The 17,729-nt window shown below is 37.8% G+C and overlaps 1 protein-coding gene across 1 annotated transcript; it reads right to left on the bottom strand.

Moving 5' to 3' along the window:
• Positions 1 to 14,083: 14,083 nt before the first annotated feature.
• On the bottom strand, positions 14,084 to 15,427 carry LOC149208151 (uncharacterized). The gene has a single exon (XM_089398250.1). The coding sequence runs from the start codon at positions 15,425 to 15,427 to the stop codon at positions 14,084 to 14,086; it is 1,344 nt and encodes a 447-aa protein (XP_089254376.1).
• Positions 15,428 to 17,729: the final 2,302 nt, after the last annotated feature.

Here is a 17,729-nt window from a genome sequence, read left to right as displayed (position 1 = left end):
ATGTATTTCTCTTTATTTGCAGGGACATTTTCATATTATGTCTCTCCATTATTCAATTAGCTAGCTACCTTTGCATTCTAAACATACATCTTTATAGATAAATTGTTGTCTGTTTGTATTCAAATGCAGGGATTTGAAGTGAAAAGGTGGTCTACTCATTCATTTCACATTCTTCTCAAAGTTGGAATCAACATTTTCATAATAAAATGCCTAAAAATATAATGAAAGTTCTTCCAAATGAATAATATTCCAAATGTCTGATTGTATTCCAAATGCCTAGCACATAAATGAATAGTCTTTAGCCTTTTCTCTCATATGGCTGATTTTTTTATTCTATGGAAGTAATATATATATACTACCAACTTCATCTAATATTTTCAAACTCTTTTTGACCACATAACATTTCATGGACTTGTTCTCTCAGAAAGCAAGTGTGAAAAAATATCAGACAACAAGATCCTCACAGATAATCTTCCTTCCTCCACTATCTCAACATCAATAAGAGAGAATTGTAGCATAGCTCCTTTACAACCAGGAGAATAGACATTAACCAATGGGAATGGCTTCTACAAATCTGGTTACAATTATTGGGTTGTCTGCTTATGACGCATAAAATTCGAGCTCATTTTTCCACTAATTCACTTACTTTGTTAAATCAATAATTAAAAAAACTATGCACTTAAAAACATCGATAAGAACAAGAGAATCACTCTATTTTCCGGTCTATTTGATGTTGGTATTTTCTTGTATGAATGTTTGAGTTAAAAATTTCTTTGCCAAGTTGGAAACATTACTGTTCAAAACACCTAATTTGTAATATTCATTCGAGAAAATTAGAAGCACAATGTTGCTTCCCTCTAATCAATGCTTCCCTGCATAAGAGACCAATATAATATTAATATGACTATTGAATTAACACATTCAACAATTGATGTCAATGCCAACTAAATAATCATATAGCTAACAATTAATCTCTGGGTATGTGGTGACAATTTGAATGTTAAGACATACACAAAGTCGATCAGAACCAGACTGTTCTTATTCAAGGGATAGACAAAATGCAAGGAAATTTCCAACCACTATTACATAACCATGGGACAATCAATAAAGGTAAAAGAACTATTTGGGCCAATGTTTGCTTCACAAGCAAATTTTTATCTATGGAAGCATCTTCTAAACAAATTCCCTCTTTTTTATACTCTTTAATTAGAGGAAAAGTCAAAGGATAGGATTACATTCAATTGCACTTGGATAATCTTTTCCTTAGCCATGATTCTTGTAAATATAACATAAAAAAGTATCTCTCCTAGATACTCCAATAGAAAGGAAAGATACAACTCCAACTTGGATACAAATAACGCTCTACAAATATGTATACATTTTTTTTTCTTTACATTATTTCAACAATGGAAAATGTCTATATTCAAATATTGATTAGCCTCTTGAATATAATTAGTGAAGAGTTGAAATGTTTGTGTACTCCCATATAATAATTCCCAAAAATTAGTAGAACAACTTATAATTTAAATTGCTTTTTTTTCTTCCATGTAGAATATGGCACACTGGTATTGTTTACCAATAGACAACGAAGTATTAGCCACCAAGTAAAATGGATGGATTGAGGAAATGTCAAATTGTTGTCTCATAATTATATTAAGTTGAGGATTGATTGTTGCAGGCTCAAATATAGTTTAGAATGCTAAGGGGTTCACCATAGTTTTGGATATGACGTTATAAACAAAGCATATTACTCAGAGTGTGATCCCACTCAAGAAAAACGAGTACTATAAAAGGATTAAACATGAGTTCATTACATACCCTTTCTAGCACTGAAACTTCAATTTTTTCTCCTAGTTCTTGAGCACCCAAGTCACTCCTCTTGTGATAGATCTTTGTGGCGATCCTTTGACATCAATGGCAATACTACTAACATGCTGAATATTTTATCAATGAGTATACTAACAACTAACTAGAATCCTTGGTCAAATCATGAAGCACATATGCCACTGAGTGTTAGCTGAGAAACCATTTAGTGCTTATAGTTTGGATATTAACACCACTAAAGTGCTAGCTAGCCACTTATATGTTTGCTGAAAAATAACAGCTACCTTATTGGAGGTGTGATGTCGATAGAAGACTACCTTGATGGTAGTGCCGACACTCACTGGAAGGTGAGTGAGAGGAGGGGGGGGGGGCTTAGTGGGACTTGTACGAAAAAATTGCATGGAGTAGTATGTTTGCTATTGAGTGCTTCCCCTAGTGGTGAAACTACTCAACGAACTAGATTTAAATGCATAGGTGGATAAAGATTGCATGAATCTATGGAGAATATATGCCATTGAGTGCTTGCTTCAACATATAATACACTGGCTAAATATTGCATAGAAAAAATTATTAATCACCAGTTTAAAGAATTTTTTGTTTAAGTTATGGTTTAATATTTTTTAAAGTTTTTTAGATTGATCTCATAAGAATCATGTGCTTTTGATGTAGATGAACTATTGAACTGTCAAACTTAAATATACGAGTTTGACTACAAGAAAACAATATCAACACGATAATATCAAAGTGGGAAACAACGACATATTATAGCTAAATACCTCAATAAATAGGCCATTACAATGATATTGGAACCAAGGATATGCATTGATCTCCATGAGAGATGCCATGACTAATACGTTGTGTTAATAAATAAAGAAATAGGGATGGCGTAACTCTAAGGAGTCTTCTTGTGTGAGGAATCCTTGGATGGATTATCAAGGAATTGGAGAAGAAGAGAAGGGCATGTTTCAACTTGGAAGGTGTGCGACTGCAAGGAAGAGAAAAATGAAGCAAATAGGTTTTAAAAAAGTCATGTGCATACTCAGTGGGATCAAGCATACATTGGGGAAGCAATGAGACAAATCCGTTCCTATGAAAATATTGAGGACAATGAATGACACGGTTGGATAGTACAATCCAAGAAATGGAAAATGTGATGATGAAAAGAGCAGCAATGCAATGCTCACATATTGTTTATGTTCTCTATTACAGAACAACAAGGACAATGTTCCTTTAAGGGGGTGGGGTTTGTAACATCCCTCCTATTCTACCTTTTCCTATTGTAACGATGATTATGATTGTAATGCTAACATGGAAATAAAATGATTGACTAGACATCTAATGAAACATATAATAATAATTATTAATTTATTCATAAAAATAAAGGTTGGAAAACCTTACACAACCTTGACCTTAGGGGAAACTTGCTTACCCACCTATCATTACCTAAAGCCACTTCAATATTTGAAGTCAGCATGCCCGCTTGTTTTGGTTGTATTCATGAACCATATTATTTAAATTAAATGATGTTGTCACTGGTGGTGTATTGATGGGTTACACATGTTTTGTACTTATTGGGTACTAATGCATGCACATACACACCCAAAGAGGGAAGAGGTGGTGTAACAAAATGAGCTACCATCTAACTGATGGCAAGATGATATTGGATAGAGGAAAGTACACACATTTCATCCTATGACATGGAGGAAAGGAAGGGAAATGAGTGGACTGAGCAGTAGAAAAGGGGCATGTAGTGCCCATTTTGGGAGCTTTTTTTCCACTAGCAGATTGAGAAGAGAATGAAGGGAAGAGAAAATTTAGGCTCTAGTAGCTGTAGGAGAAGAAGAAGAGAAGAATTAAGCACATGGGTATAATGGAGAATAAAAGAGAAAGTGTGCATTAGACACTCGAAGATTAGGATGTGGTCGGTCTTACCAGACTTGTATTTCCTTGTATTCTGATGCTCTTACCATAGAATTGGTGGCCTACTTCTATTATTACGGTGACAATCTATGTAGGTAATTCAATAACCATTGAGTTATTTATCTAAGATTTTGTGGCCTGTGTTAACTTCAGTTAGTGAATGTACCACTAAGTGCGGGTTGTTGAGTTGTGAAACACGGTAACAATGGAATCCATCTCTTGAAATCATGTTTGACCACTAGTGTGAACCCTTATGTTGCACAAGCATTTCCTTAGACCCTAGATCCAACTCAGGGGTGGTCAACTACAAGAAAGGTTGCAATGTAGATGGCTTATGGTTGGGTGGAGAGTGGAAGTCCCTCCTTTAATTGCCAACCATTTCAAGTTAGTTTATTATCATTATGACATAAGGTCAATTCAGTTTATTATCATTATAATATTCAAGTGTACCTATGCTACATGTGTATATGGTTAATCTTTATACATAACAATGCAACATGCATATATGGCTAACCTCTAAGAATACCATGCTATATGCATACATAGCTAACCTCTATGTATACCTATGCAACACTCATATAAGGTTAGTCAAGGTTTGAATTAACAATATCACAAGGAAGGAGAGTGTACTCTATCAATGAACACGCCCATGTGCGCACACATATAAGAAAAATTGAAAACAACTAAACCTTTTTATACTTATACTAATATTTTTAGTGTTGCAATATGAAAAAAATTATATAACGAACATACATAACATAAAGTTATATACAAAATAATAAAAAAATACTAACATTAAAAAAAATCTTACATTAAAATTTTAAAAAAATACTAATCACTTTTAAAATGAAAAAAATGCCCATCAACTTAACATAAATTTAAGTTTATATTAATTAAATGAGTTTACTTACAATTACTATTATTATTATTATTAAAAAGCAAAATGTGTTTTTATTAATAATATGACAAGCATATGGAGCAAGTAAAACTTTAATATTAGTTTTTAATGATAAATATTTAACTCTAAAATTGATAGCATGTTATTGACATATTTGGTTACCTAAAAATTCTAGCAAAATTGAAAAATACTCAATCATATGTTAAGTTATTTGGATATCCTCATAATTAAGTTTACTATCTCTTCATTATTGCTTAATATAACAATTATTTCGAGTATCCTTGATGGGGGTGTCTTACCAGCAACACAACATCGTAAAGGAACATGAAGCAATTTTCTGGCAACAGTTTCTGGGATGAAGTGATGATTGGCATGCAAATTTCTTGTTTTCTTAAAGCAGAGGCAACCTTTGGAGGAAGAGCCTCGCCCTCCACTTGGCCTCACATGGGACATGTGTGGCTTACCCTCACCTCATGTTACAAAAATTTAACATTAAGGTCCCTTCAAATTAAATGCACGAGGATGGCAGTTTGGGGTTTTGAGTTTGCCAAGGGTTCTAGACATTCATATTACTCTATTGATTTAAGTATGGATCATCTCCCCTCCACTGGATTAGATACTTTAAGGAATTTTCTTGACACCATGAGCAAGATCATAAATGGGTTCACCATGATATACTATCTTGGGATGGCGGAGTCCTGGGGGAAGAAACACACATGGCGACTGTTTTGGGAATTGCTAAGGTTTTGGATCTTACCAGGTAAATGTTATATTCTGAACGCATCTATATATACTACTGCTGCTAGCACTCCAGGGTGGAGAACAAGCGTGGTTAATTGCCTTTTAAATTTGTTGGTGCAACACTTTGGTTTACACATTTTTGTTTCTCAATTGGGCATTTTAATGTTAAGAGATGACTATTTAGATTGCTATTTTTACATGAGATTCTGAGAGGGTCTAGGCAATTCATGTTTAAATGTTGTTCATCACTATTTTCCATAATCAGCCGTTATAAGGTTATAAGTTTATCCACACAACTTATTAGGTTTCATATAACTGGAAAATGTTTTTTTTTACTATTTCTTCACAATATAGGGTTTGGCCCCTCATTTGAATTGGCAGCTGTCCTTCCATCGACGACACCTCAGTTCCTTGACCCCTATGGGATTTCGTTTAACTATCCTGTACTGGTGTGTGGAGTATGGTATAGTGGATCCTTCTCCATCTTGTTCTAAATTCGTCTATCATTTCATCATCCTTGGGTCATTTTTCATATATCAAGGTGCCATACACACTACTCCTACTGTCTTAATGGTTTCTAGTGAAGAGTGTTAGTCCACGGTTTCGGTAGATAACGATTGCTATGTCTTTTCTATCCAACAACTACTCCTTCGAAGGTTTCTTGACGACTTGTGGTTTCTGGTAGCAGTGGGGAATTTCACTCCATCCATCAACCATAAATTGGTCTTTTGTGTTTCACAAGTGTCATATTCTGTAGCCAGATATTGTAGTTGGGTAAGTCTGTCAGTCCAAATGGTTGTGGTCTGTGTTAAATATAGGTTTCAAGTTCATATGGCCCCTCGTCAAAGATTGCCCAGTCATATGGGAGGTACTTTGGGGGTAACTTCGTCGAAACACCATAGGTTGTTCAAATGGGAATCGATGGCAAACTTCTTCGATTCCACTCCCATGGAGGTGAGAAAGGAGATACTCACTCTGAAAGCAAATGAGTTTGGGGACTGAATGTAATATTCAGACTCAGAAATTTGCAGTGAGAATTCCAAAGGGGTTCCAAACCTAGGAAAGCTGAGAAAAAGAAGATTGTATTTCCTGCATTCTATATCAACACATTGACATATGGAGACACTTCTTAATATGGTGCTTCGAGACAAACAGGTTCATAATTACAAACTCTTCACTAGTCAAAAGGAGTTGAAGAGGATACTGAGGGACATCAGGTATAAGTTGGACTATATAGTGGTTAGAATGAATAGAGTGGAGTGCTTCACAGTCTCAAACTCAAATACTGACTCCAATGCTCATCAAAATGAGGAAGTTGTCATCAACATACCTCCCCTAAACATGGTTACTGCAAGCTGCTCTCCACAGTACCTGGTGATCATCTTGAACAAATAAGTCCATCTCTAAATTAGCTCTTAGCTTTTCTGTTGGAAGTCCGTGACAATTTTCTATATAGATATTATTGTCTAGCTTTAAGTGTGCTAGTTATTGTTAGATAATTACTTTCGATATGTCAATATCTATAGCTATTTTATTTTGTTGAAAAAACCACTATGTCAAATATTATCTTTGTTGTTATCAAAAAGACCCAAAAAAATTTACTCCTTAGAAAAGTAGTTGAATTGGTTTTTTTGATTGTTTTCTAGAAGTCACTAATCATTTCTCTAGAATAACAATGAGCTTGAAAAATATACCATGTATTTTTTTTGGAAATTAATAAAAATCAATATCCACATGTAAACAAAAAACAATTATTTTGAGTCATGTAAATAGTTTTGAATGTCAAGTTGCCTTTTCTAAACTCTTCCGTAAATTTCACGTTTTCATGATTACAAACCACTACTTTAAATTTTATTATTTTAGATTAATTTAAAAGTAAATAATGCATTCACAATAGGTTTTCATCATATAATTATACTAATATTTTTTATTCATATTTTCTATTATAATTAATAATATATTATAATTTTAATATCACCCTTATGAATAATTATATGTAAAAATTTTAATTTCAAATTTATTAAATATAAAATTGGATTAAATTTTTTAAAATGTAAAATTATTTTATAATATATGATAGAAATTTGAAGAGAGTAAAGATAATGATTGCATACAACATAAATCAACAATACACTGCTTTATTATTGTTCACAATAATTACAATATATAAGACATAATATATTGACTTCGACCCATCTAGATCATGACTACGACTCATACATTGGAAACAACAACTTGTAGACTACACGTCATGGAAACATTACTTCCAACACCCTCCCTTAATGCTTACATAGAAAACACATATTACAAGAAGAATATGATATCTTTCTGGCTGGTCTTCATCAACATTCACATCCACTCTGGAATCTTGCAAACAACACTCTTTCACCACCACATCTTCGCGTTGTTATTTGACCTCCATTGAAAACATAACCACTTCAAACCATCGTTAATGTGCTTTGCAGAATTGGTGCTTCTCAACCTCCCAAAACACGAAGGGGCAGTCTCAACACTCAACCATCCTATGAACATACCTCCATCTGTTGAGCACATGATCTTCAGCTGTACTCCCCAAAATTGGAGCTGGGTTGTGCCATTTACAAATTCTCCTTTGTTGACTGACGTGCTGCACCAGAGAGAATTAGACTTCAAATAGGATGACCAGTTACAACTTTCACCATTCACTGGTCAAAAGGATGCCATTTACTTGACCATGGTCGTTTCTCCTTCAGTCATGCAGATCTCACACGTGGATCTAGGAGATAGACCAATCGTTCACATTTCCCACACCACAACTTCACAAATATTTCATGTTAATTACTCAAGTTTGCGGGGAGAGGAGTTTCTCAGAGATGGTTGCAAAATTTCTTATCTTTGCCGCTCTGCGGACTCCTCACACAGATGCAGACGTTTATGTGCCCAGATCGTGATAGAAATTCCAGGAGATCTGAGGATTTCCAGCGCTAACCAACATCCAGTGCATGGATATTTTCTATCATATGGAAGCTTTATCGAACCCCTCATGTCCAAGAGGTGAAATGGTTCCGCAACAAAAGAAATGGACTCGCTGACCAGAGTACTGTCATGATCTGGGCACATAAACGTCTGCTGACTCCTCACACAGACGCAGGCGTTTATTTGCCCAGAATGTGACAGTACTCTGGTCAGCGAGTCCACTTCTTTTGCTTTGGAACCATTTCACCTCTTGGACATCAGGGGATAGATAAAGTTTCCATCTGACGGAAAATATCCATGCACTGATGAGAATAGATGATTCCTCTTACGTTGGATGTTAGTTGGCGCTGGAAATACTCAGATCTGATGTAATTTCTTTAATTCAAAAACCACTGCGTTCAATGGCTCAAAAAAACCCGACGCTGATGATCGTCATAAAATTGTACGTAGGTCCACAAACTTCGCTGGACACCCACGCAACTTTCACATAGTAAATATACACCAAACCGCTGGATTCTTGTTCTTGATTTCCCACACATCATCAAATGCTTGTTTTCAAGCTCGAGGTTGAAGAATCATGACAGTATTTGCAGGTCACAATCGTTCATACAACTGCCTTGAGCTTTAGCAACGAGGCCTGAATCCTCTTGGGAGCGATCCTCTTGATAGTAAATTTGTAGCTATGGAGAAATGTCTGCCTTTTCTTCCAAAACAATGCTCCTCGAACTCTAATTGCAGGTTGAGCAGGCAGAAAGGAAGTCTTTACAAATTCAGACAGATCTGACAATCACTTACAAAGAATAATTTATTCAACTAAAAATGAAAATAAACGCAATCCACTCTTCTACCTTATTCTACTTATTTACAAAAAAGTAAATTATAAAATTACCTATTATGACTCTCACATCTTCCTGGCCTTCCCTTGAAGGAGTCAAGCCAAAACCTGCGGTGATACCATGATAGAAATTTGAAGAGAGTCAAAGATAACAGTTACACACAACACAAATCAATCACACACTCTTTTATTGTTGTTCACAACAGTTATAATATATAGGGCATAACACACTAACTTCGACACATCTAGATCATGACTATGACACATACAGTAGAAACAATAACTCCATTGACTCCTAATGACAACTACACATGACATGGAAGCATTACTTCCAACAATTTAAAACTTAATTTTTTTTTTTTTTGTTTTTGAATAAATTTAATCTTTTTTGGCCTAGTCCACGTAGAATAGACGGTGATAGGGTGTTTTGTTAAGTCACTGGTTCGAAACTTTGTGGATTTTTGTATTTAAATAAATTTGATATTTTTTGCCTAGTCGACGTAGAATAGATAGTGATAGGGTGTTTTGTTAAGACACTCCATGGTGAAAATGTCAGTGGTTCGAAACTGTGGGAAAAAATCCAGCCATGCTAATTCCCTGGGTGATTTCAACTGCTTAGATGCCCTTAAGGCGTGCTAGTAATCTCAAGACTCACATAACCTAACAAACAAAAAAAAATTGGTCCTTTCTAGTTATCAAAGACTTTACTAGCCTAGATCGATAAAAAAATTATCCTTTTTCACCCTTAATAAATTTGGGGTTGAAATAGATCTATGCTAGTTATCAAAGAATTTACTATCCTAGATCCATTTAACTCCATTTCTATAACTGTTAAGAGGGAGCACATCTCTTGGTGCAAATCTTTTTTTTTTAATGAAAAATGTGAGAAAATGTTTGCACCTAGAGAGATTTGATCCCTCTCGACCCATGATTGATCCGAAGTTAAGATGGATCTAGGCTATATATATATATATATATATATATAATTGTCACTAAAGCTTAGTTCAATCTGTTGTTGGGCTATATTTTTAATATGGCCATCACAAATAGAGACAAATATGTTTCACTTGTAAAATTTATTAAAAAAAAAAGCTATAAAAATTTAGACCATGTTTATCTGTTTGTGGAAAGGAGTCTCTACATACAGGGATTATGTGATGAGACTAAAAGATTTAATGAACATGGATTGGACTGATCATTAAGGACATGAATATGCATGTGAAATCAAATAGAATATGCTGATTTTGACAATAACAAAACTCCTCTTGTAGCGACACCACCCACTATAAGTAAAAGTGCTATTTTTATGGATAGAATTAGACTACTTAGTATTGCTAGACTCATACCTGCTTTTGGATCTGTATAGACTCGAATGAGGATTCCTTTTCCTCAAGTAGAAGCAATTAAATGCTCTCTTTACTTTGACAAAATGAGTGTTGTATTTCTATTTTGTCCAAACTAGTATAGATTTATACTTTGACGAAATGTATTTCTGTTTAGACTCATGGAGTTTTCTAGGAATTTACTATTACATAGAGAAACATATTATCTATATTTTTGGAAAATTCAATATTATATTTCTATATTATAATTTGACATAATCAATGTTATATTTTTAGATGGAGAGAATAGCTTTAATTTCATACTTTGGGGAGATGTATATTTGTTTTTTTTTTCCATAGGAAAAAACGAACCATCTATTAAAAATAGAAAGTTACATAGCATATGCTGAGCATTTATGAAAGACTTGTTTTTCGCCTTATAATAGGGAAAAAGCAGTCTCAACTGGTTGAAAATACAAGCATACAGAGTATTTGCACACCAGTCCCGCCATCAAAACAAGCAAAACGACCAGACCTGTCCATGCACACCTCCCGGGGTCCTTAAAAGGATAACACGAAGAAGAGATATGAAATAAGACAGATGCTGTGAGTCTGAGCAGACAGTGAGGCCGCCAAAAAACTCTGAGAATCCACAGTAAACACTATAAGGATTCTCATACAGAGAAAAAAACAAAAAAACGTTAATTTTAAACAGCGAGCCCAGACTTCATATTTTAAAGGAAAACAACCCAGGTACCCTGATGCAATTTCTTCAAAAATTGTAGCAATAACAAAAAAGAGGCAGATTCCAAATATGTACAATAACAAGAAACAGTTTTCTAAAAATCAAAATCTTAAAGAAAAATGGGTTGTTTGAGTGGTCGAATCACCCCATTTTCTTCCTCCATAGCTGTCCATGACCCCATATCTTGCTCAACACCCTCTTTAGATAGGCGATCCGCTTCATGGTTCCTTTCCCTGTAGATATGGCAAAGAGATATCTCCGTGAATCGACATTTAAGTCGAGAAACTTCTTTAAGCAAAGGATGCAAAATGAAATTTTTGCAATGTTGAGTCCCATTAAACCATTTCACAACGTTCATTGAATCCCCAAAAATCTGGACTGCTCTCACATTCCTAAGGATAAGCCAACATAGGAGGTAGTGTAAGGATTTCAGTTCAGCAAAGTTATTGGATCCCTGACCAAGACCAACAGAAGCTTTAACAAGCTTTTCCTTTGATAAATGTATAATCAGACCAACCCCGCAACGTCCATTAATGTCAGAGGCCCCGTCAAAATAAGCCCACGGAGTTGAATATCTAATAGATTCTTGACGAATAGCTCTGGTAGTAGGAGGAGCTTGCGGAATAGGGATACTATCGTAAATAGCAGCTCCTTCTGCAGCCAGTCTTCCAATCGGGAAGACAGTATCCTTAAAAATGACCTGATTCCTGGCAAGCCAGGTCCCCCAAGTTATGAGAAGCGGGATGGATCTCTCTCTGTCATTTGTAGCTTCATTCCACCACCTCTGCCAAGCTTCCAAGACTCCCTACCCTTCCCATCTAAAAGGAATTTTGAGTAACCTTAGCATTTTGGCCCATAGGCTAGTGTTAAAGGGGCATAAAAGGAACAGGTGTTGTACTGTTTCGTTACTATCTTTACAGAGGGGGCACCAGCCAGGACCAATCCTTCCTCTTCTTTGAAGAAAATCCCAAGTGGGAACTTTCTGAAGCAGGACACACCAGAAGAACAGTTTTGTTTTTGTTGGCCCTTTTAACTTCCAAAGCGGTTTAACCCACCAAGCTGGATTCTCCCACCCATTTTGAGACATCAACCATATATACCCCATCTTTGGAGAGTAAAGCCCATTCTGGGCAAAGACCCATCTAAGTTCATCTGAGGAGTCAGTGAGCCTGATTGATGGGTTGAGTAGGTCCCTTCTATACAAGTCCCATTCCTCCAGCCATTCTTCATCCAAATGCAAATCTCTTCCCTGAATCCACCCTTGACTCCATATGGTGGAAACCCAGGGATCAGCCACCTGATTTAAAGTGTAGAGTCCCCTATCTTTTAAAGCCGAAACCAACCCCTGAGATAGAGAAAAACTCTTGGTACATCCTATCCAGGGGTCTCTACCCAGCCTGATCTGAGTTCCATCCCCCACACTCCAAGCCAAACCCTTCTCAATAACTTTGACAGAAGTGACCACAGCCTTCCAAACCACCGAGGAGTTTTTAGAAGTCTTTTGCGGCAGTCTAATCCAATCTAGCGTTGATAGAGGATCAATATATTTTCTTTTAGTAACAGAGGACCACAGGTTCTCAAAAGAAATGAGCCTCTAGGCAAGCTTTGCTGCTAGAGATTGGGAGAAGCATGCAAGATTTTTTATACCCCAGCCTCCCCACTCTTTAGGTCGAGCCACTTTATCCCAAGCAATCCAAGGGGTAACTTTCTCTGACTTGGACCCCACCCACAGAAATCTGCTGCATAATTTGTCAATTGAGGATAAGATTCCTTTGGGAACCCATGTCAGGCTAGCCCAATAGACTAGAACTGCCATTAGAACAGATTTAATTAACACTAACCTACCTATGCTGGAAAGCCACTTGAAACTCAAATGTTTCAGTTTGGATTCAATTTTAGCAAGGATCCATTTCCAGTCATTGATCCTGTAATTATCAGACTTTAGAAAGAACCGCAGGCATTTAAAAGTATCCTCCAAGGATTTGACTTCAAAATGCAGGACCAACTCCACTTTGCGCACCATCTCTCTGGACAATCCCGAGCATGTGAGTGTGGATTTTTTCTTGTTTATGCAGAGACTAATAGCCTTCAGGAAAAGGTTTAAGATCCTCTTGAGCGTCCTTGAGACTTCCATTGCTGAACAAAATAATGTCATCCACGAAAAGGAGGTGAGTGACCCAAAAATTAACAGCTACTTCAATACCTTTGAGAGTCCCCTGTCTTTTTGCGTCATGAATCATAAGACTGATGCCTTCTGCTGCCAACAGAAACAAAAGGGGAGAGAGAGGGCAGCCTTGACGCAGGCCTCGTTCAAGACTAAAAAAGCTGGAGGCCGCTCCATTGATCAGGACAGCTATGGATGATGAAGAAACACAACTCATAACCCATCTCACAAAATCATACCTGAATCCTAGATGAGTTAACAGAAGCCTAAGGTACATCCAGCTGATTCTGTCATAAGCCTTTGACAAATCAATTTTCACAATGGCTCCTTTTTTTTTTTTTTTTCCAATTTTTAGACTATGAAGAGTTTCTTGAGCAACTCCTACTGCTTCATGTATTTGTCTGCCATCTAGAAAGCCAAATTTCTCAGGAGAAATGTTCAGGGAGAGGAATGGTTTAAGCCTGGAGGAAATAACTTTGGAAATAATTTTGTATACACAGGTGCATAGGGAGATAGGCCTGAATTCATCAAAATAGCTCGAGTGGTTAGATTTGGGAATGAGGGCTAGAAAGGTGGCATTGAAGGGATGATAGACTGATCCTGTACGCCTGGATTCTTCCACAACTGCCACTAACTCATCTCCAATGAATTCGAAGAAATGTTGGAAAAATTCGACAGTCTAGCCATCCGGACCAGGGCTTTTTTCCTTTTGCATTTCTTTGAGAATGTCTTCTACCTCCTCCTTAGAAACAGGTTCCATGATGGAGTCATTTCCTTCCTCCTCTATGAACCTAGGAAAGAACTGGGCGACTCTTATAACTTCTGCAATAGAAACTTCCTCTGGCGCTTTGAAGAGATTCTTGAAATAATTGACCCCTAATGAGGCCAAATCTTCAAAAGAGCAAGCCAGTTCACCATTGGCTTTCTTCATTTCCCAGATTGTATTAGAGTTTTTCCTTCCTTTAGCATAATTCTGAAAAAAATTTGTATTTTCGTCCCCCGCCTGCAACCAGATCACTCTACTTTTTAAGCACCAACTTTCCTCCCTGAGTTGGAGGATTCTCCTCCTTTTCGTCTCCAACTCTTGAAGTCTATCCCGAGACTCAACTATTCCATATCCATTACCGCCTGGGTCTTCAAGGAGGGCAATCGCAGAGTTAACATTTTCTAGGGTCTCTTCGTCCTTCAGTTTCTTATGGAGGGCCCAATGCTTAGAGGCGACCTTCATCCTTTTTAAATTATCCATAAAAACCTTGCTGCGACTCTCTTCTTCATTGAGTTCATCTTTCTTCCAAGTGTTATGGAAGAGGCTAATAAAAGATGCATCCGAGAGCCATGAGGAATTAAATTTAAAGGGAGTTCCTGGTTTAGTGAAAACTCCCTTTACTTCCAGAAAGACAGGGAAATGATCCGAGAGACCACCTTCCCCAACCCAATGTCTAAAAGCCTGTAATTTTTCCGCCAACGATTCACAGAGCAGGAATCGATCAAGTTTCTTTCCAATCCATTCTTCTCCTATTCTTCGGTTCCTCCATGTCGGGCACAATTTGAGCAGGGAAACATCCACCAGGAGAGATGAGGCCAATTTATTTAGAAAGAAATCAGATAGAGGATCTGCCCTGGCTCTGACCCCCCATGATTCTGTCATCCCCAAGGAAAAATTTAGATCTCCTCCAATTATAATATTTGGGTGTGCCAAAAAATATTTAGCGAAGAAGGGGTTCCAGAACCTCTCTCGATCCAAAACAGGTCCATAGACATTTAGTATAATAAAAGGGATGCATAGCTCATTGGAGTATAGTTCCACAGCCAAGACATTTTCCGATCCCCAAGAGGAGGTCTCAAGAAGAACCTTCGTGTTGAAACCCAGTGCCACCCCTCCCGAATGTCCATTAGCATCTATGGCATGGAAGCTCCAGCCCGGCAGAAGCTTAACGAGGCATCCTGTTACTTCTTCCCCCTTCCCCAAAGTTTCTTGGAGAAGAATAATATCAGGTTTGTTGGACCTGACCAGTTCCTTCATAGCTAGCTTTTTGGGTAAACTAGCTAGACCCCTGCAATTATAGGATAAGATGATCATCGAAAAATCTCAGCGGGTGGCCACTCTGCTCTAAGCACCCCTGACAGAGACATCTGCTTCCTGTCAACTATATCAATAACAACCTTCAACTATGCCTTCAATAAGATAGATTTCCTTCCTCTTAGCTTCCTCGGGCCTGCTGACACCAAGTCCAACTCCAAGCCTCCCACAACAAGCCCTTTCCCCTTTCTGTTGGCCAAAGGTCTAAGGTTGTAGGGGGGTTCAGGGCTATAGACAATAGGAGGGGCAGAGGAGACAACATCCATGGGAATAGAGGACAACTTAGGAGAGGATGGAATGGCCATGATAACACTATCTACAGAGACTTGACCCTTCCTCAGGTCCGGCAGGTCATTCAGGAGCTACCTGAAAGGACCAGGCTCATCGCAACATGACTGAGATAAAACAATAGAAGTGCATAAGGAAAAAGAAGGGGATAGAGGCGTACTCGCCTGAGACGCCCCTGCCTTTTCATAGACTGATGGGGGTCCCAGGAAGGTCATCGGGATAGAGATAGTCTCAATTGCTGCAAACCTAGGCTGTTCCTATTCTTCTTCCTCCACTTGCTCCGGAACCAACCCCTGAGCGTTTGCCTTAGGATCGCTCTCCTTGATCTGAGCCCCTTCTTCCTGTGTGAACACCTCCTGTTTTGCCTCCAGATTTTTTGCACTTCTCCTTTGTCTTCGGCGGCGACGGTGTCCCAGAGGGCACCCCCGGGCCAGATGTCCATATTTATGGCAACGATGGCATCTGAAAGGAAGATTTTCATAGTCCAGGGTCTGTAAAAACTCTAGATCTCGATACTTCAGGTTCATAGCATCCGCCAAACCCTCTCTGGGGTTTAAACTTACCAGAATACGTGAAACACTCCAATCATGTGTTCGTAGATATGATCTATCAACGTCAAGAAACTTCCCCAGGGTATTACCAATTGAAATGAAGGCCGAGTCAGTCTAGAATTGCATAGGGAGACCCAAAAATTTGACCTAGACCGGAGATTCCGCCATTTTTTCTTTCTGGGCATCAAACAAGGGCGTCCATCTTCTGAAGAAAATTGGCCTCTTCCCAAAGCTCCAGTTCTTTTCTAGCACCCATTCGACATGCTCCTTTTGCCCAAAACGAATGCTAAACCAACCTCTGTCCAGATTCTTGATCTCTTCTGGCTGACCCGGAGCTTCTTTCCATTCTGACTGGGCCCAACCCTTGATGTAGTCTACTGAGAACTTTCTTCCACGAACTTTGCCAACTAAAAATGTTTCCGAGGCTTCCATTGCCTGATCTATACGAATATCCACTCCAAAGATGCAACTAGGGTGCTCCTCCTTTTTTTTGATGGGTTTGTTCTTTTTCCGCTTTCCACCCACAACCTCCTTCTTGGCTTCTCCCTCCCTTGGATTCTGATTAACAGGAGCATCTACCTCTTCTGCCCCAAGCGACTCAGGTCGCCTACCAACAGGGTCACTGTTGCCTTCAACCACCTCCACAACCGTCCTTTTTACCCCAACGCTAGAGGCCGGGGCCAGTCTTCGCACTTGACCCACCTCTCCAGATCCTTTCGGCTCCCCTCCTACCTCTTCGTTGGACGTAGACCTCGACCGGCTGTGGAGCAACCCTTCCAAAATAAGGTTTTTTATAGGGACCCTTTCTTGAGCGCCATTTTTCAGACCCCCTCCTCCCACCGCCTCGTCAAGCAAACATGAGTTCGCTGTGCTATTTGGAAAGAAATGTTGCAGGTTTTTCTCGGACACATCATGACCCCAGCAAGCGAGAAGGTCTTCTAGCACTGGTTCAATGTCGACAGACTCACATTCAAAAACCATCTTTCGCTCCAAAGACTGCTCCAACTTGTTCCAACACTTCGAAGATGTATATCTATTACAACTAAAAGAGTATTGTATAAGATTAAAGAGTGAATGCAATATTTTTTAATTCTAGCTAGAAATATATTTCTACTATGGTTAAAAGAGTATTGTGTTAGATTAAGATTGAATGAGAATTTATTTATTTTTACTTTGGGAAAATGTACTTCTATTTGGATTAAAGGAAAATTTTCTATTTGGACTCAGGAATTTATCATAAAATCTAGAGAAAAATAGAAATAAAAGAGTTAAATTATTGCACCTAGTTAATAATCAAAGAAGAATTCGGAAAATGCTTTCGCATTCCTTTTCACACTCGAGTAAAATTTCAAAAATATAAAACAAAATGAATAACATACGAGACTCCTGAAAAAACCTCATTTTTG

Source organism: Pinus tabuliformis, chromosome 1_2 (genome assembly GCF_031772625.1).
Source record: "Pinus tabuliformis cultivar Carrire ecotype Pingquan chromosome 1_2, CPIR1, whole genome shotgun sequence".
In the NCBI taxonomy this organism is placed as follows: Eukaryota; Viridiplantae; Streptophyta; class Pinopsida; order Pinales; family Pinaceae; genus Pinus; species Pinus tabuliformis.
This window is presented reverse-complemented; position numbering and strand designations above follow the sequence as displayed.